This window comes from Balaenoptera musculus, chromosome 3 (genome assembly GCF_009873245.2).
Source record: "Balaenoptera musculus isolate JJ_BM4_2016_0621 chromosome 3, mBalMus1.pri.v3, whole genome shotgun sequence".
NCBI classification, from domain to species: Eukaryota; Metazoa; Chordata; class Mammalia; order Artiodactyla; family Balaenopteridae; genus Balaenoptera; species Balaenoptera musculus.
Window position 1 is genome coordinate 161,303,807 of NC_045787.1, and position 20,078 is coordinate 161,323,884.

At 57.7% G+C, this 20,078-nt stretch overlaps 1 protein-coding gene across 8 annotated transcripts; it reads right to left on the reverse strand.

Moving 5' to 3' along the window:
• Positions 1–1,248: 1,248 nt before the first annotated feature.
• On the reverse strand, positions 1,249–12,528 carry HOOK2 (hook microtubule tethering protein 2). Of its 8 annotated transcripts, none has more exons than XM_036849382.1 (23): positions 12,378–12,528; positions 11,772–11,857; positions 11,630–11,702; positions 10,627–10,677; positions 10,405–10,537; positions 10,243–10,310; positions 9,676–9,738; positions 9,272–9,352; positions 9,015–9,175; positions 8,789–8,929; positions 7,332–7,533; positions 6,926–7,036; positions 6,177–6,264; positions 5,722–5,791; positions 4,846–4,983; positions 4,664–4,751; positions 4,567–4,572; positions 4,431–4,465; positions 2,379–2,461; positions 2,195–2,295; positions 1,918–2,028; positions 1,778–1,852; positions 1,249–1,689 (listed from the first exon to the last, which is right to left on the reverse strand). In XM_036849382.1, exons 1-23 carry the CDS (start codon positions 12,420–12,422, stop codon positions 1,540–1,542), a joined length of 2,160 nt encoding a protein of 719 aa, XP_036705277.1. In that variant the 5' UTR covers positions 12,423–12,528; the 3' UTR covers positions 1,249–1,539. The 8 variants fall into 8 exon arrangements, with proteins under 8 accessions (XP_036705277.1, XP_036705276.1, XP_036705274.1 ...); XM_036849381.1 differs by having other exon boundaries at positions 1,778–1,849; positions 2,195–2,298; XM_036849379.1 differs by having other exon boundaries at positions 2,195–2,298.
• Between the last annotated feature and the right edge of the window lie 7,550 nt (positions 12,529–20,078).

A 20,078-nucleotide genomic window follows, 5' to 3' on the forward strand; every position in this document is an offset into this window, starting at 1 on the left:
CTGCCAGCCTTGATTTATGCTTCTGCAAGTGACCCCTCTGCCTCAAGCCCCTGCACTCTCAGATACCCCTTCAGTGCTCTAGGTCTTACATCAATCGTATGTAGATGACTCCTGAATTTAGACGTCCAGCCAGGATCCCTCCCCTGACTCTAGACCCAGAGAGCCAACTTCCTGCTTGACATCTGCATGTGGGGATCTCACGGACACCTCGAACATAACATGCCCCCCAAACCAGCTCCCTATCGGCTCCCCACCTGTCCCAACCTCTGTCAGCTTTGTCCTTCCAGATGATGAGGACAAAACCTGGGAGTCACCTTCAACTCCTCTCTTTCTTTCATCCCCTCTCTTTATCAACCCAGTAGCAAATCCCATCAGCTTAGTCTTCAAACTGTATCCAGAATCCAACCATTTCCCATTCCTCCAGGGTCCACACCCTGGCCAGAGCCCTCACTATCACTCAACCACCCACCTGGACTAGTGACCTGGTCTCTCAGCTCTGGCCCTAACACCCCCGCAGTCTGTTCCTCCCACAGGAGCCAAAGGGAGCCTGTGAAAACTTGAATCAGGTCATGTTGCTCCTTTGCTTAGAACGCTCTGTGGCTCCCACTTCACTTAGAATGAAAGCTAAAGTACTCCACATACCCCACAAGGCCCTGGACAGTCTCCCTGGTCTGGACTCTCTCCACTCTTCCCCTCATTCACTCCACTCCAGCCACACTGGCCTCCTCACTGTTCCTCTAACCCACCGAGCAAGGTCTCGTCCCAGGGCCTTTACACGTGCTATTCCCTCTGCCTGGATCACTCTTCCCCAGATACCTACATGGTCCCTCCCTCACCTCCTGCAGGTCTCTGCTTAAATTATGTCACTTCCTTGGTGAGGCCTCCTTTCCTGGCCTTTTATTAAAAATCACCACCTCCCAAATCCACTTCCTGCATCCCCATGACTTTTGTCTGCTTTATTTTTCTCTGTAGCACTTCTCACATCAAATATTTTATCTATTTTGTTTATTATCTGTCTCCATTGGAACTGACAGCTTCCTGAGGTAGGGATTTTTGTCTGAAGCTTCTTCAAAACCCACCACACACACATACAGTTACACAGATACAAACATGATTCAAACTTCCTACTGGGTGCTATCGGTCACTCACACTTTAGTAAGAACACAAGCTAGGATTTTCTTAAAAGCAGTGACCTGAGCCCCTGGCCTACCTTCTCTCCCTCCCCTCAGTGCCCAGAGTCCAGCCAAGTCAGATTGAAAGTCTTTATTATCTTTCTTCTCAAATATAAAATCACTCTCTCCCCTGGCAGCTCACTAAAATCAAGAATAAGAATCACATTGCTAAAAAGAATAGGCCCATTCCTGCCTCCCGCCTCATCCTGCACTCTCGTCCCACCTGGGAGAGAAAAGGGCAGAGATTGTGACTTCAAGGCTCTCAAGCAACTGGCTGAGGCATAATGCTGGGCCCCATGTGAGTCAGGGGAATCCAGGGTGGATTAAGCCCTGATTGGCTGGGCAGGTGGCAGGATCCTGAGATCCATCAGTGCTTGTCACTGGGGCGCATGTTCAGGGGTGCTAGGCGTCCCAGGGGTCCGCGGCGAGCGTTGGTGGCCAGCCGCTGCTGTGCCAGGAATGACTGGGCATGGGCAGGTGCCCGCTCTTCCCCGGCTCGCTGCTGCAGAGCCATGCCCTGGAGGGAGGGGCATAGTTGGGGTCAGGTGAGCCCACAGGACCCTCACCCCCACCCAATACTTCAGCCATGGCAACGGTGCACTCACCATATTATACCAGGCACTGATGAGCAGCTTTTCTTCCTGCTCCCGCTGACTTCGACTCTTCTCAAAGTCCATCTGCTAAGGAGGCAATAGTCAAGGACCTGGATATGCTGGGGACAGTGAGAAGGGATACGGACACCCACCTCCAGGTGCCGGATGCGGACGTCCCGCTCCCGGAGCTGTGTCCTCAGGGTGTGGAGGTCCGGAAGAGCCCCCCCAGGTGGCCGCTGCTTGGGTTCCAGGGTCTGTATGACCTAGGGGTTGGGGAAGACACAGCCAGGGTGACCTTGGCCTCACAGGCCGTGGTGTAAAAGTCTGTGACATGATTAGGTATGACAGGTGTGGGGGCAGGAGGCATGAAACAGTGGGAGGCAGCAGCCTCGGCAGGAGGCGTGTAGGGCACCCAGCGTCCGTCCTCACCGTGCGCGCCTTGTCCACGTAGCGGCGGTACCGCTCCTCCATGGCCCGCAAGTCCGCGTCCTTCTTCTGCAGGTTGTGCTGCAGCTCCTCGATACGCCGGGCTGCTGGGGGAACAAGGTGGCCCGTCAGCTCTGTGCCAAGCTTGGGGCTCCCTGCACCCAGCCGGCCACCCAGTCCCACTCACTGCTGCTATCGGCAGGGGGCTCTAGCTCCTCGATGTACTCGCGCTTCCGCTGCAGCTCCAGATCTGCCTCATGCAGCTTCTGCCTGCGGGCAGGGGACCGGCAGCAGCAGGCTGAGCTCTGGGCCCATTTCTCCTCTCCTAGTGGTGGCCACAACCTTCCCGGCCAGCCAGAAGTGTCCCTGCAGACCTCTCTGCCTGACCCCAAGCCTGGGGGCTATGTGCGCTGGCCCCACCATCTCCTCAGCCATCAGAGTCCCAACCCTCCACACCCCTCATCAGGTGGCCCCTGGACCAGCCCTCCCATCTGTCCACTTCTCCCCATTCCACAGCCCACACGCTGGTCCAGGCACCATCATCCCTTTCCAGCCCCCTCTACTCTCAACCCCTCAGGTCCATTCTCTACCCAGCAGCCAGGCATCTTTCTGGAATGCAAATCTCTTATAAAACGAAAGGAAATGTGGGACTTCCCTGGTGGCACAGTGGTTAAGAATCCGCCTGCCAATGCAGGGGACACAGGTTCAAGCCCTGGTCCGGGAAGATCCCACATGCCGCAGAGCAACTAAGACCATGTGCCACAACTACTGAGCCTGCGCTCTAGAGCCCATGAGCCACAACTACTGAGCCTGTACTCCACGACAAGAGAAGCCACCGCAATGAGAAGTCCACGCACTGCAACAAAGAGTAGCCCCCACTCGCTGCAACTAGAGGAAGCCCGCGTGCAACAACGAAGACTCAACGCAGCCAAAAATAAATTAAAAATTTTTCAAGTTTTTAAAAAAGGAAAGGAAATGCAAGCTAATACTTTACAGTTCTGCCACCTGTGGCAAAACCCCAAAGATTCCTGTAGGTGAGACTATTATCATGTGTTGGACATGGAACATGGTGTAACATCTAATAGTGAACCTCTGGCTATGTCTACTAAAATTACAAAGGCATGTACCCTGGGAGCCACCCATTCCATTTTTGTGTATATTTGCACACAAGCAAAATGATGCATATATAAGGTTTACTTTGTTACATTGCTTGAAATTACAAATACCTAGAAAGAATGAGTTAAACACATTATGGTATTACAAAAAATGTTATAGGCCAGGCCTTCTGGACCAGAATTCTACAGGAGAATTAAGCCCTAATGCCTCCAGGTATCCATCCTCTGTAAGGAAATAACTTTCTGTGTTCTGGGACGGCATTAGCTTCATTGCATCCTTGGCAGAACTGAGAAAATAGTCACGAAAATAATTTTCTGTAAGGCCTAGTTTCCCTATGGACCCCCAGTTGACAAAGGCTGCTATATTTGAAAAAAAAATAAGAAGGACTCCCTTTATTTATTCCTATGGAGAAATTTCTCCAGTTAACTTGTTAAGTAGGGAAAGCAAAGTGCACATATTACACTACTTTTTGTGTAAATGAGGAATGATAGTAAAAATCTATATTCATACTCATTTGGATCTGCTTTAAAAATTCTGGAAGGATTTCCATAATAAACTAATAGAAATGGGGGTGGAATGGGGCGGAAACTGAGTCAATGAGGGAGGACTGAGAGGTATACCCTTTATTTCTGTATAGCTTCAGTATACATTTTGGTTTTTAAACTATAAACGTGATAGCTATTTAAAATAGTTTCTTTCTTCCTTTTTTTTTAATAGTTCCTTTTTTGGGAATTCCCTGGCAGTCCAGGGGTTAGGACTCAGAGCTTTCAGCTTTCACTGCTGTGGGCCCGGGTTCAATCCCCGGTAGGGGAACTAAGATACCACAAGCCGCACAGTGTGGCCAAAAATGAAAAAAACAAAAAAACAACTTTCCTTTTTAACAATGCAAAAGTAAAAGGTGACTATTACTTTGTCACACAACCTTGTTGCAATTTCCTCTGTGGCTCCCCATTGTTCCCCCAAAACATTCCATACGCCTTCCCTTAGTCTATAAGGCCCCACTTGAGCTGACCCTTCAGACTCCCTTTCCTCATCAACAACTCCCCATCGACACCGGCTCCACCCCACACACCTTTGTCCCAGCCTTTCCCCCCACCAAGAGTAGCCCCACTCTGGGACTCACAGATGCTCCTCCAGCTTCCTCTTCAGCAGGGTTGACTGGAGGAGAGAAGAGGCACTGGGTGAGTGAGGGCTCCAGAGGTCCCAACCTCTTCCCAGACTGAGGGTAGGGGGTGCCACCCTGGGCTCAAGGTACTTACAATGGACTTCACGGGGCATCGGGCAGCAGGGGGGAGAGAGAGAAGGGTTATTGGGGGGCACAAAGGAGGGCCAGGCAGGGAGGAGGTGGGCACTCACGTCTTCAGTCTTGCCCCCTTGCTCTTGCAGGGCCTTCTGCAGGTCCTCCACCTGGGCCCGCAGCTCCGACAGCTGCTGCTGGTTCAGCCTGCAGGGGGAGGGGGGCCCACTTAGTGCCTGCGCCCGCCCTCAGCCCCCCTCCAAGCGTGTAAGAGGCCCCCCTCCGCCAGTTGGGTCCTCACCGGTGCTGCATCTCCAGGCCGTGGCGCGCGCGGTTGGCCTCCTCCAGGTGGCGCTGCAGCTCCTCCTGCCGTTCCCGGTCGGCCGCCTCCTGCTGGCACAGGCGCTTGTTCTCCAGCTGAAGCTGCAGGAGCGTCTCCCTGCGGACCGGGAAGGAGTGAGCAGTGCTGGAGATGGGTCACCACTCAGGCCTACCAAGGCTCCAGCAGGGAAACTGGGCAGACGGGGCCAGGAGAGGGATAGAGCCCTGGGGGAAGAGCCCAGCCAGACCCTGCGGTAGGGTTAGAGTACAGGGAACAGCGCCTAGGCGTGGGTGGGCGGAGCGCCGGTGGGGGTGGGGGGCAAAGTGGGAGGAGCCATGAGCTGGGTCTAGGGGTGGCGCCAGGGAAGGGCGGGGCTACAGGAGAGGGTTAGAACACTGACATGCGGCTGCAGGAAAGTAAGACACTGAAAAGAGAAAAGCTGGGGTGGGAGTTCTTACGGGCAGCGCACAGGGCAGTGAACCTAGCAGGGAATATACTGAGGACAGGGCTGTATCCTGGGGGCAGAACCCGATGTGGACAGGGCTGTATCCTGGGGGCAGAACCCGATGTGGGCAGGGCTGGGGCAAAGGATTTTTGCCTGGGGAGTGGAGACAGATGGGTTGGATCTAATCTGTGCACTGAGGACGGATCCTGAAGAGGTGAGCCACCAATAGGGCTAGAGCCCTGGCCAGGTAAGAGCAGAATTAGGAGTGAGTGGGCCTAGAAGCCCGGCTAGGACTTGGGAACCAAGTTGAGCAGGCCTGGCTAGCGGTAAATACCTGTACTGGGGACGGGGCTGAGGGTGGGCACTGGCAGGCCCCAGTGGGGCCAGAGCTCTGAGTGACCCCAGGATACCTGAGCTCCGCAGGTAGGATCTCAGCTGCTAAGTTTTCCACAGCTGGTGAGGTGGGATCCAGTGAGGGGTCTGGAGAATGCACGAAAAGTCTTCAGGTGGCTGCACAGGGCCTGTCCCCATCCCTAGGATCCTCTTTCCGAGAAGCATCTTTGGGGGCTCAACTTCGGCCAAAAGCCTGACTTGACCCAAACCCCACCCCTGGCATGACAGGGAGCCATGATCCTTGGCCTGGGTTTGCCTTTGCCCCACCCAGAGCCCCGATAGACAGCCCCTGCTTTCTGTCGGCCCATGTCACCTCTTTCCACTCTAGCCTCCCTCCAGCGTGGCCTAGCTCTGTCCCCAACCTAGACAAGCCCTGGGACACTGCCTTTTCTGCCTGCCCTAACAGCACACCAGGCCAGGTAAGGCTCCAGGCCAGCCATCTCCCAGGCCCTGGGATGGGCCTCCAACTCACCGGCTTGGGTCAGCCCGCGAGGCTGCATCTGGGCGCAGCGAAGCTCCTCATTGGCCTCCCGCAGGGAGTCCCGCTCTGCCAGCAGCCGCTGGAGGGACGGGATGCAACAGGCCACTTGAGGCTGGATCGGTCTCCTAGGGTAGGGGTCCCCAACCCCTGGGCCGCGGACCGGTACTGGTCCGTGGCCTGTTAGGAACCGGGCCGCACAGCAGGAGGTGAGCGATAGGCAAGAAAGCGAAGTTTCGTCTGCCACTCCCTATAGCTCCCCATCGCTCGCATTACCGCCCCCCACCCCCAGTCCGTGGAAAAAATGTCTTCCACGAAACCGGTCCCTGGTGCCAAAAAGGTTGGGGACCGCTGGGCTTCCCTGGTGGTGCAGTGGTTAAGAATCCAGGGGACACAGGTTCGAGCCCTGGTCCGGGAAGATCCCACATGCTGCGGAGCAACTAAGCCCATGAGCCACAACTACTGAGCCCACGTGCCACAACTACTGAAGCCCGTGCGCCTAGAGCCCATGCTCCGCAACAAGAAAAGCCACCTCAGTAAGAAGCCCGCGCACCGCAATGAAGAGTAGCCCCCGCTCACCGCAACTAGAGAAAGCCCGCACAGCAATGAAGACCCAAAGCAGCCAAAAATAAATAAATAAATAAGGTTCCCTTAAAAAAAAGAATCTTATAAAGGTTGGGGACTGCTGTCCTAGGGAATGGGCTCTGCAGGGTGGGAATTGGGCGGAGGGACCTCAGCCTCACCTCCTTCTCCTTTGACACCAACTCATACTTTTCCTCCAGATTGCGGCACTCAAATAGCCATTTCTCGGCCTTCATGGCCTCCTCCTGCCGCTGGCCCTGCAGTTCCTGAACCTAAACAGAGGAGCGGGGAGAGGACAGCAGGGTGGGAAGGAGGGGTAGAGACTGAGTACAAGGTGAAAGGGCGGGGCCAGAGGGACCAGCTGAGGGAACTTGGAGGAGGAGGCTTAAGAGAAGGGGTGGGGCTTACAAGCCTAGGGAGGAGCTGGCTGGCCTAAAGGGCCTCTATATAAAAAATGGGAGCAGACTCTGGGTGGAAGAACTTAGCACCACGCTGAGGGTGAGCTAAAGTCAGCGGTCGGCCAAGAGGAGCCCCCACCCCAGTCCAGGTCCAGGCCCCCGCCCGTACCTGCCGCCGCTGCGCCTCTAGCTGGGCGCGCAGGGAGCCGGCCCGGCGCAGCTCTTCCTCCAGCTGCCGCGTGCGCTCAGCGTGGCCGGCGTTGCGCTCCTCCAGCTGCCGCACCTGCCGCCGCAGCTCCCGCAGCTCGCCCAGGCGGCGCCGGCAGCTGCTCAGCGTGGCCTCCAGCTGCCCTGCGCGCTCTGAGGACTGCCTGGGGGCGGGGGCAAGTGAGAAGAGGAGGCGGGGGTCTGAGGTCAAGGGTTCAGCCTGAATGCCAGACCCTCAGGGCAGGGGAAGGTGTCAGGTCAGCCTTGGGGCATTTGGGTTCAAGGTGATGGGTCATGAGGGTCAGGGGTCAGCGGGGCCTGGTGGTGTTGGGGGAATCATTAGGGAGCATAAAGGGAGCCCTAAACATCAATGGTTAGCCCAGGGTCAAAATCAGGATCTGGGGGACACAAAAATGACTGTGGGGTTACAGGGGGAATGATGGGGCCCAGAGGGTCTGAGGAGCCCCCATGGACACTTTGGGGTCATGATGTAGCTGTGGGCCTAACAAGGGTATTGTGGGTGCAGGGGCCGTGGTGGGGTCATGGGGGATCTTTGAGGCAGAGCACTGTGGGGCTCTTGAAGGTATGGTAGGGGCTCATTAGGCACTTTAACATTACAGGGATGCCATGGGGGTCACAGGGGAGCCCTTTGAGGCAACAGAAGGCACAGTGAGGTTGAGGGGTGGGTGCTATGGGGGCCTACCAAGCACTCTGTGCTTGCAGGAATGCTGTGGAGTCATAAGAAGGTACAGTCATGTGATGGGGGGACAGAGGGGTCACCAGGGGCAAAGTTATTGCATCATGGGGTCCTGGAGGGCACCATGGGATGCTGGGGCATGATGGGACCCAGAATGGTGCAGTGGGGTCTGGGGAGCATTATGACCCCTAGGCTTGCTGGGGTCACAGGGATCCTATAAGGCAGCAGTCCCCAAACTTTCTGGCACCAGGGACCGGTTTCATGGAAGACAATATTTCCACGGACCGGCGGGGGGTAGGGGGATAGTTCAGGCAGTAATGCGAGTGATGGAGAGTGGTGGGGAGCGATGGGGAGCGGCAGATGAAGCTTCGCTCGCTCACCCGCTGCTCACCTCCTGCCGTGTGGCCCGGTTCCTAACAGGCCGCGGACCGGAACCAGTCCGCAGCCCAGGGGTTTGCGACCCCCGCTATAAGTTATATGGGATACAATGTGGGATAACAGGAGGACACTGTGGGGTCCTGGGGGGCACCATGGATCCAGGGAGTTTGATGTTGTCCAGAGGACATGGTGGATTCCAGGATAGTGCAGTGGGGTTCAGGATGGTATTGCGGAGGCAACAGGGCATTGTGGGTGCCCACTAGGAATTTGGGGGTTACAGAGGTACTATGGCATCAGAGGAGCACTCTGGCAATGGGGGTGTGTGGTGGGGATCTGCCACTCACCGAAGTTCATCCATCTCATCCTTCAGGGCCTGTGCCTCCTGGGCCAGGCTGGTCAGCTCCTGGTTCCGCTGCTGCAGCTCAGCGACCTCCCGCTCCAGCTCGGCACAGCGCACGCGCTCGTCCTCCCTGCCGCTCTCCAGCCTGGGGGATGGGGGAAGCATCACATGAAGGGACTGTGCCTGCCCCAGTCCCCTGGCCTGCTGGCCCTGTCCCCAACTGACCATACCTGAAGTTCTCTTCCTGCAGCTGCTCCAGCTGGGACTGCAGCAGCAGCAGCTTCTTGGCGGTGAGGCCGGTGGCGCCCTCACCCTCGGACCGGCCCACCCGCTCCCTCAGCACCTCATTTTCCTGAACCAGGCTCTGCTTCTCCTCTGACAGGAGTACCAGCTGTGGGCAGGGCATACAGACGAGCCGGAGCTGGGAGGGGGGCTATGCGGGCGGCCCTGCCCTGGGAGCACCTGTGGACCCCCACCTCGGCCCCACCTGCCGCTCCAGGTCCAGACAGCGCTGCCGCAGCTCATCACCCTCGTCAGCCTCCTCACTCAGGAAGTAGTACCTGCGGGACTGATGAGAGGAGTGGAGGGGGGAGGGTGGGGAGAGACAAGAAACTCAGGGATCCAGGGGAGGAAAATGGGGAAACGGAGGATGGGAACTTCAGGGACAGAGAGGAGGGAGCTGAGAAACCCTCAAGATCTAAGAAGAGAGGGCTGGGACCTGAGGGGACTGGAGAAAAGGCAATTCAGGAACCCTGGGGACCTGGCAAGGGAAGAGGATAGGACCCTGGAGGATGGGAGTGGTTTACAGGCTTAAGGTCAAGCCCTTGCTCCTTAGGTAGCCCTGAAAATCAGTAATGGGGTTGGACCTTTAACAAGGTCCCCACCCCTTACCTGGCTATCAAAGTTCCCATATGTTTCCGGTGACAGGGAGTCAGAGGTGTCTTTGGTCATGAGCTGGAGGGAGGGGGGTGCAGTGGGAGGACATTGAGATGAGCTGGGCCCTCTGAGGGCAGCCTCCAAGGCTTCTACAATCCAGCCTAAGAACTACTCCATCCTCCTGTCCCCAAAGCCAGTCCTTCCCAATAACCCCAGCCCAGAGGCTGCCCTATGTGTCCAGCACGCAGGGAGTCCTGGTCCTTCCCCACTCCCCGGCCACCTGGCCACACTGCGCGGCTTGTGGGATCCTAGTTCTCCAACCAGGAATTGAACCCGGGCCACAGCAGTGAAAGCGCTGAGTCCTAACCACTGGACCACCAGGGAGTTCCGAGGCCTGGACCTTTTAGTGTGCTAGGTTGTGACTTAGAGCTGGGGGGCGCTGGCAGACACATGGGACAGGGAAATCTGGCCAGCTGAGTTCCAGACAGAGCCCAGAGCTTACCAGGGCAGAGCCTGTGCCCAGCTGCCTTGGAGATGTCCCCTCCCCTGAAGCTCCTCGCTAGAGTGGGCATCCCCACCTACCTCCTGGATGGCTTCCATCACCACATGCTGAACTGATTCCTCTAGCGTCATGATTCTCTGGATGTGCTCTGGGGGTCAAGGTGGGGGAGACTGAGATGGGGGGTGGAAGGGCAAGAAGTGTTTCCTAAGGTCTTCCCCTAGGGACCCCCTAACCTCCCATACCCTGCTTCTTCTCGCAACTGATAGCACAGCCCAGCACCAGCTGAAGCAGCTTGCCAAGCTCTTCTGGGTCTGAGAACTCGCCAATGAGGCTCACATCTGGAAGGTGCTGCTCCAAAATGGGATGCCCCAGGACCTGAGGATGGGAGGAGGAAGGGGTATCAGGGGCTCACGGATCCCCCCTCCTCCCAACCCAATCCCCTAAATCCCTTTACAGTTACTCACATCCTGGGAGTACTCCACCAGGCTCTGTAAGATTGTCTTCAGATTGTTGACCTGGGGAGGGGCAAGGAGTTGTGTCCAGGGTCCCAAATCCCCCCAGAAGGGGCCAGGCAGCCCCCACCCTGAATCTGTCTAGCCCATTCTTTTTTTCTCTGTCTCGCCTCCCAATCCCTGGTCATCTCATCCTGTTTAGCCCCATTCTCTGTCTGTATGTCCCCTCTCCTAGGAGTGACCTGTCTGGCTGCCTGCCCTTCTTACCCATCTGCCCATCTTGTTCACGTGTCCCCAGAATCTAGTCACTTCTCACCACCTGCCCCACTACACTTGGACCCTAGCCATCATCATCTCTCACCTGAATTATTGTACCAGCTTCCACTCTTGCTGCCTACCCCTCCATTTCTCTACAAGCATCCAGAGGGAGCTTTTTAAAGCCCAAGCCAGGTTTGTGTCTTTCCTCTACTAAAATCCTTCCTTGACTTTACACAGCACTTAAAATAGAATCTATCTTCCCTGCTCCAGCCTGCCAGGCCCTTGATGATCTCATCTACCATTCCTGCCCCCTTGCTTTCTGTTCTGACCCCCCTGCCATTCCTCGATCACACCAAGCTTATTTCCAACTCAGGGCCTTTGCATTTGCTGCTCCCTGTGTCTGGAATACCATTCCTCCAAATCTTACATGGAGATCAGCCCATCTGGAGTAACCACCCACCCACTCTCAGTTGCTCTCTCTCATGGCCCAGCTTTTATTGTCTTCATAGAACTAATTGCCATTGGAAGTCAATGTTAATGCTTGTGTATGCAGGTTTTTGTCTGTGTTATTCCTTGCTGCACACCCAGGCCTGATTAATAGAAGAATGAAGGAACAAATACATAGTTGGCTGGTCACCATACATCTGTCCCTCTTCCTGTCCAGATCTGTTTGTCCATCACCCAGGACATGTCTAACTGACCCTTCCCTGATCAACTCTTCACCAGTCTGTCCCCCATTCATGAGTCCACCTGTCACCTTCAACCTCCGGTTGGGACCTGGGTCGTCTGAGATGCCCTGGAGCCATGCCTCGTTGAACCAGGAAGGGTCTCTGGGGGTGAGAAGGTGGGATGAGCTGCTGGGGGACCCTTTTGGGACCCTCCCCCTCAGCCCCACTCACATCTGGTTCAGCACATAGGCTACTGCGAGGCCACTGCTCAGTTCCTGGGGGCTGGTACAGGGGGGCGGTACATGGAATGTCTGCAACTGGTGGGGGAGAGGAAAGTGCAAAAGGCATTGTCAGGGCCTGGGACCACGGAACGACACCCCTTTTACAGACTCTTCCGGTCAGCAGGACCCTCACATGCTGGGTGGGGGCTGGCCTGTTGCTCCAGCAAGCCAGCTCCGTGGGGGAGTGGCTTCTGCTCACCTGGACGGACCGGAGGGGGCGTGGCCTCATTATACCTCTGCCCAACAAACCCCGCGCGACCAGGCGAGGGCAGACCACGAGTCACTTGGTCCTCACAGGCACCACGTGACCAGGCCAGCTCACCTGTGCCCTCGCCCCACATGACCCAGCCACGAAGGGGCGTGGCCTCACCTGCTCTTTACACGCAAACCTGCCACTTGACGGGTCAGGTGCTCAGGCCAGAGTGCAACGGCCTGGCAGGCCGACGACCCCTTCCTCCTCCCTGCCCCAGAACGGAAGGGTGCACAGAGCCAAGGTCGGGGCTACCGGGCGAGAAGAGAGGGCGTACACCTGTCCCTGGCCCCGCCCCCGACCTACCCAGGTGAGCAGAGACCCGCATAGCTCGGCCTTGTCCACGCTCATGGCTCCCGATTGGATTCGACCCCGGCCGCGGAGCCCTGCCACCGCAGCGGCGTCCAGATCCGCCACCAGCGAGCGCCCGCAGCCCCGACCTCCCGCTCGGCCTAGAGCGCCGCCCCGCCCCCTAAGCGCAGGCCCCGCCCTGGACACGTGATCTCCTCCCGGCACCAGCTCAGGGCTTCAGACCCGCCATCTTAGATACGGGAAGCATTTGGGCGCTGGCCCTGCCGCTAGGGGTCAGTCTGGGCCAGCCTTGCGCATCCCAAGGGTGGCTTCGCCTCCCCTCCTCCCCGAGCTCTTTTTGGGGTAGCGGAGACTTCACCGTCATTCCTCTTCATCAGAGGCGGAGCTGCCCCACCCTGTTGTACAGGCGCATTCGCGTTCCTTCCCTTCGGCTGAAAGAAATTCTGCTGTCTAGCCACATTATGATCAGAGCCTTTGCGCGGGAGAGGGGCAGGTCATAATATATTCTATGGACTTGGAGGGGGAACACTAAAGGGTTCTTCCCGGTGTAGGTGACTTGATAGTCTTGCCCAGGGGTAGACAAGGGGATTCGGGTCCTAAGTCGACGGCAGGATGGGTCAGTCAGACCCATGTCCTGGGTAATGGACAGACTTATTTGCCTATCCTGGATCCGTCCTCCACTGAGCTTTCCCTGCCCTTTCCCTTCCCTGAGCCCCGCGCCGGGGCCCTCCTCCCTCAGAACGCAGGACGGGGCCGCCCTGGTCGCCACGGCCCACCGGGGGCGCCCAGACCGCAGGAAGGCGGCCTACGGGGAAAAGGATGGGCCCACTCTGAGACCCCGTCTGGGCAGTGAAGGGGGCTTAAAGTAAAGTGCTGACAATACTAGTTAACAATAAAATTGCAGTCACCATTTATGGGGTGCCTACAAAATGCAGTCTCTGCGCTAAGCGATTTAAATATACAGATGGTTGAAATCTCCACGACTCTAGGTGGCAAGTGCTCTTTAAACTCCCGGTTCGCAGGCGAGGAAACAGAGGTTCTGGGTGGATCCGGCTTTAAGGGAGGGGTAAAGCACCGGACCTCTGACGCCTGAGTTCCCCCGGCAGTCCCTCCCCCGCGGAGCGGGCGAGGTAATGAGCAGTAATTAGAGGTTATTAGCTGTACCCAGAGAAAGGGGCGGACTCTGCTTTGGGGGTGGGTCTAGGTCTGAGAGGCGGGGAGCTGCTCCCTCCAACCCAGAGTGTGGCTTCGGCGACCCTGCCCCCGAGCGTGTTGAGCAGGATGACTACAGCTCCCCCCTCCCCCCCGCACTCCCCCCCTCCCCGCAGCATCGCAGGAACACAATCACTCTAGCACCAGACTCCAGGTTACAGCCCACTCAGACGCACAACTGCACGCACGCAGGGGCCTTGGAGGCTCGTCTACACACCCACATCCCCTTCCCGAGTTGTTTTCAGCCTCCATCCCCTGGGAGCAGAGTGGAGTGGGGAGAGTAGGGAGGAAGGGGACAAGGGCCAGCAGTGCCGGCTTCCGGACAGGGCTGCCTTACGGCGGCGGGCGTGAGAACAGCCGCCGCTGATTCCCTTATCCCGCACCCACTAAGGAGAGGGTGCTGCCAGTAAGGGGAAGCGGGGCCCCCCTGCCACCAGGCAAAAGTGGAAGGTGAGCCGGAACTATGGCTCTATGGAACCATATGGAACTATGGAACTATGCCAAATATTTGGGAGTGGGGTCCCCAGTACTTGCAAAACCCGCAGGGATCTTGATGTTTAGGAGGAATCTAAATATCCGGAGCATGGACTTGAATTGTTCTAACGTTGCCATGATATTATAGGCGTTATAGATGTTCAGGGACCCAAAAGTCCCCAGATTTAAAGGAAGGTCTGGGTGCCCTCACTTTGGAGGAGGAGTCACAACCCTCCATTTGGGGCGGCAAGGAATCTCATGTTTGGGGGGAAAGGGAGCTCCCTACGTTGGCAGGGAAGAGCAGCAATCCCTGTTATGTGACGCAGGGAACCCCACTTTTGGGGGCATCAGTGTGCCTTCAATCCAAAGAGAGGGGTCACAAACCCTCATTTTGAAGCAGGGATCCTTTATTTGGGGGAAGGAGTCAAACCCCCAGTTTCGGTGGAGAGAGCCCCAAAGTTTGGGGAATGATCTGGAGGCCTCCATTAAGGACAGGGTGCGGGTCTGGACCAGCAGCCCCCAGCTGGTTTGGGGACCCCACCCCCTCCTGTCTGTTTCCAGGAACAGCTGGGCCCAGCCTGGGCTGTACTGCTGGGAAGCGGGTGACTCAACCCCTCCCTGCGGCCACAGCTGGACCCCCGCCCGCCCCCTCCGGCCTTCACATCTGGGCAGAGACCCAGTCATGAGAGCTGGGATGGAGACCCTAGGTTCACGCATTTGGAGATGGTGCCCCTCCCCCCAGGGGCTGACCACAAGCTCAGGGTGGACACCATGCCCCATACCATGAGGGGCTCTGGCAGGCTTTCTGCTCTCCAGACACTGACATTCCACCAGGACTCCCATCCTGACCCCCTCCCCGGGTCTGTATATGTGTCTCTGAGTCCATGTGAAGTGTGTTCACATCTATGTAGGTGTGAGATGGTGGGTCTGTGATTGTGTGTGCACAGGCCTATGTGTCTGCATCTACCTGTGTCTTGGGGCCCTGGGAATTTACCCAACAGGCTATGTGTGTGTGATTTGGTGGTTTTGGGGGGGTGCTGTCAGGGACTAGGGCACATGCTTCTCTTTATGGGACCTTGCTGTGTGTCTATATCCCTAGGTCATTCTTTGTGTGAGAAGTGAATGTATGACAATCAGTACTTCAGTATGGATTTAGGTTGTGTTTCTGTGACTGTGTCCTACTTTCTCTCCATCATGTGTTTTTCTGTGATAGCATGAGCCTGTCATGTTTGTCCTTGGTTTGTCCATGTCCCTGAGACAATCTGGTGTCCATGTGTGTGGCCTTGTGGGTTTGTGTCTGTGACCCTACTTTACTTCATGTGCCCTATTTGTGATGTCTGCGTGACAGCATGACCGTCGTGTGTCCGTCCCCAGCATGTGTCTCTGTGCCTCTACAATCTCCATGTGAGAGGAGTGGCTGTGTGACAACTGGAGTCCTGAGGTCCAAGACTTTTATCTGTGTCTTACTTTGTCTTGATGGTGTGGCTTTATCGGAGTGTCTGTATATGCCACCTGTGTATGAAGATGGCCCTACCACAAACGGTGTGTGACAGTGTGACCCTGACCACGTTCGCTGCGGGGCTGGCTGGACTAGTGAATGTTTGTGCCAACGTGTGGCAGGTGTATCCTGTGTCCGTGTGACACTGTGGATCTGAGAGTTTGTGACCTTGTGTGTGGGGTGGGTGTCAAAGTCACACAAGACAGCGTGAGGAGGCAGTGATGTGCTGGGGGGGGCGTCAAGCGCCCGGAGTCCTGCCGCTCTCGGCCCCTCCCGGCGCTGCGGGGGCGCGTGCGTCGTGCGTGACGTGAGGCACGACGGGGGTCGCTGCGTGCGTGGAGCCAGACGCGATCGTGCGTGCGAGCGCGGGGGGATGGGCTAGCTGCGTGCGTGCGTGCGTGGGCGGCCGCGGGGGTTAGGCGCGTGGGGGAGCGTGGAGCACAGCCCCACCCCGCCGGGGACTTTGGGCGCGGGTGAAACCCGGGAGGGGGCTGCCGTTAACCCCTTCCTGCCTGACCTGAAACTTGTGGCCCCTCGATAGAGCGCGCGGGGGCTTCCCCAGCGCGCGGGGACCGTCCCTGCCGAGGGAGGAACCCCGCCATTGAGCTGAGAGACCCCCCCAGTTACCATGGGAACCGGAGCTTCCCGCGCGGCCGGGCGCGTGCTTCCTCCCCCCTCCCGCTCTTCCTCCAACTCCGTATTCCACCGACAATGCGCTCCCCGCTCCTAGCCTCCTGGTCTCCGGGGAAGGGGCTGGGGTCAGCGAGGCCCTGGCGTGCGTGACTCAGGCCAGCTTGAGGGTCCCCTGGCCGCAGCCGACCTCGCTCCCCCTTCTCCACCCCATGACTCACCCCTCGCGGCTTTCCCCTTGTGTGACTCAAGCCCTTGGGGAGGGGGCTGCGTACTCTGAGACCCCCCCCCCTCCAGGCAGTGGGGGCTGAGAACCAAGTACTGGGGGCCTAGAGCTTAAGGGGTGGGGCTCTCCCTCCAGCGAGGGTAGGTGTCGGGTGTCTTCCCTTAGACATCCCTTGCCAAGGTTACTAGAGCCATTTCCCCCACCCCTGAATTGGCAGTACCTACCCCCCAACCCTCCGGGAACCCAGCCCCCAGCCCCTCCCCCATAGCCCACAGGAAGTTTTTGCAGAGCCCATCGGCGATGAAACGGTTAAAGCCGTTTTCTTATTCATTTCATCCAGGGGCCCCTTTTGACTCAGAGCAAGCCAGGCGCCCCCTTGAGCCGGGCCTCGTGGGGGCCTGGGTTCATACTCCACCCCACATATACCATTTTTAGAGAGGGGAGGGAAGGCTGTTGGTGAGCTGGCTGGGGGTCTTGAGTAGCATACAGGGTTGGGTTCAAATCCTGCCTCTGCCCTCATTGCTCTCTGGGTCTCGGTTTCCCCATCTGAAAATGGGGAATAATTATGACCCGCTTATTGTGGCGTTGTGGGATTAGGTGAATAATAGATGGGACGCTTTGTTCCCAGAGCTGGGCAGAGGAGCAGGGAAGGGGCTTGGCCGGTAGAAGGACCCAGGCTCCTCCTGTCTCTCAGGCCTGGGTGTCAGGGTGACCAGCAGAAGCGAGTCCTTGTGGGGCGCGCCATGCCCCACCCAGGCGCTCTGAGGCCATGGGGTTCATCCCGTCCACCCCCTGCCCGTGGCAGGCACCCAGGAAGTGAGAGGCGGGGCAGGAATGAGGCGGAACCTGTTGGGCCCGTCGCCTCCCCACCCCTCACCCTCATTCCGGGGCCCTGGCATGCCCCCCCCCACGTTGCGGCCCCACCCCCACCGCCCTGGACGCCTGGGTCCTGACCCGACGGTGGCCCAAGGGAGGGGATGTCGGCGGAGACAGCGTCTCGGGAACATCCTGTGGACTGCTGGCTGTGGACTGCTGGCTGGACAGACCGGAGGGTCAGCCCCTCCCCGGGCAGGGCAGAAATCGGCTGGGGGCAGAGTAAACATGGCCCAGGGTGGCCAGACTTGGGGGGGCGGCAAGGAGTGTACACATACACAGTCACACACACAAAACCCGTGTCACCCTGGCCACAGAGAGACTACCAACCGGGGACACACTGACAGGGTCAGACACAAATCTGGGCAAGACGGCTGTCAAACACAGACAGAGTGACAGGGCAGACTTAAGAGGAAGACTGAAATGCTGCCAAACACACAAAGACACCGACAGGCCAGAAGTATAAAGGCAGGGAGTGAGTGACACAGATAAATCAACTCAGCATACAGGCAAGATGGACACACTGACAGACACAAATGCAGAAGGACATTGACATTCTGGTGAGAAGCACACAGCCTGGCAGACAGTGGCATGCTCACAGGCACTCTGAGACAAATGTGACAGGCCAGAAACACACAGGCAGGACGGACACACTGAGAACTGTGTGTCAGACACAGACAGGCAATACATGCATGTGGATAGACTCAGAGAGAAGGGACAGTCACTTTCAGTGCAGGCTCCCCGAGAGCTGCACAAGAGATGTTCAGACACAGTGTCAGATCCTGACACACGAGAAAGCAACACAGGAGCGCACACACACACACGAACACACACTAGCAAGATCACCAACTCAAAAAGATACTCAGAGGCAAGAGAGACATGCATAAACCTATGGGAGATGGACATACATAAACCTATGGGGAAGGACACATACAGACCATAACAGAATCCCCCCACCTCCCGCCACAGTTGCACACACACTCAGAGATGCTCTAAGGACATCGGAAGTCAGCCTTACAGATACACACTACCTCACCGATAACACACACGTCAGACCCTCCGACAGATTGGGCAGATGTAAGCAGACAGACTGACAGTCACACACACGGTCTAGCCAGACAGTCACACCCAACAGCAGAGAAGCATTGACAGGCCACAGTCGGACATTAACTAACACATTGGCACAGAGACACCGTGACAGAACCTGTTGGCTAACACACACACACACACACACACCAGCCAGAGCCCACATAGACACACACACATAGACGAGCCACAGACACACACCAGCCACAGACCTCACACTCACAGACCTCACACAGGCAAGCCATGGACCTCACACACACACACAGACACACAGACACACCAGGCACGAATAGGTTAGCCATATGAACTCCAAAACAACCTACATTCATGTATATAGGCCAGCCACATGCAACCTATTTCATAGACCATACACATACTCACACACACACTCCCCCCCCAAACCCCCCCCCCAAAGCAGGCAGGTCCTACACACCCCTGCAGTGTTGGGCCAACACACAGACACATGCCCTGAGAAGACAGGCCTCACACACACTCTCACACGTCCTGACAGGCCAGCCACACACTAACCCACAGCCAACCAGACACACACGTGCCCCTGGACCATGCTGCGGGGCTCTGGGCTTCCCAGCCAGTCTCTACCCCCACCCAGAGATCCTGGTGCTTCCTCTCTCCAACCACCTCCCCCCCCACGCCACCCTCCGGCCTGCTGTTTGTCACTTCCCCTAGGAGGCCCAGCTCAGCAGCCTCAGTCCCTGGTGGGGTGTGGGCCTGTTTTCTCAGCACATCCCCCGTAAATGGGGCACCTGGGATCTCAGCCATGCTCAGGACCCCCAAGACCTCGCCAGCATTGGGGGGCACAGGAACAGCTTTGTGGGAAACTCCCCTCATGCCCAGCTGAGTCAGCCTGAGGAGACAGACTCTCCTTCCTGCTTCCAAGAAAACTGAGCAGCTTCCTCTCCAGGAGAGGGGTGAGGGACCCCCCAGACCACAGAGGTGGGGGAGGGGAGTGACTGGAAAGCCAGGGGCTCCTGGGGGAGGGCCTCCGTGGTCCTCAGCCTCTTCCTGCCAGCTGTCTGTCCACACCCAGGGGCAGGGACGAGGGAGTCTGGGTGCTATGACTTGCGGGTTCTCGTCCTGGCCTGCCCACTGGCTGACTCACAGGCAGCCCCCAGCCCAGTTTCCTGGTGAGGGCCCTGCCGGCCAGTGGGCCACGGGGGAGGGGGGTCGCCAGGCTATTTATAAGAAGGAGAAGTCCCTCCTGCCAAGGCCAAAAGCCCCAGAGAGACCCGTAGGTGGGGGTGGACGAACTTCCTCCTTATCCAGTCCCCCAGGCCCCGGGCCCTTGGGCATGATGGAAGCCTGGGCACAGACACCTCAGCCAGATGCTGGTCTGCAGCCCAGGGCCTGGGCAGTACCCAGATGCTAGTCTGGGCACCCAGGGCAGACGGAGGAGGGGGCTATCCTCACACCCTCCTCACAGGGACAGCCGGCCTTGGCGCCAGTGGGGCGGCATGAGGTGGTGGCACCCAGGCTAGAAGGGTGAAACTGGCAGGGGCTTGGAACCGGCTGTACCAGCTTAGCTGGGCCCCCGCCCTCCCTCACTGGCCCAATCCCCACCCCCTGGTCAAACACCCGTGCAGAGAGCATGCTGGCCTGCCCCCAAACACACCAGCAGCCCTCTGCCCTGTGCCCAAGCCCGGATAAATGAGACCCTTCATGAAAGGGCCTGCAGAGC

Bases quoted from the DNA above. Each gene is read 5' to 3' on its own strand.
- HOOK2 (XM_036849379.1), bottom strand. From the start codon at position 12,422: ATGAGCGTGGACAAGGCCGAGCTATGCGGGTCTCTGCTCACCTGG. The intron at 8,930-9,014 runs GTATGGTCAGTT...CCCATCCCCCAG, and splicing joins CTGCAGGAAGAGAACTTCAG to GCTGGAGAGCGGCAGGGAGG. The intron at 4,752-4,845 runs GTGAGGACCCAA...CTCCCCCTGCAG, and splicing joins GGCCTGGAGATGCAGCACCG to GCTGAACCAGCAGCAGCTGT.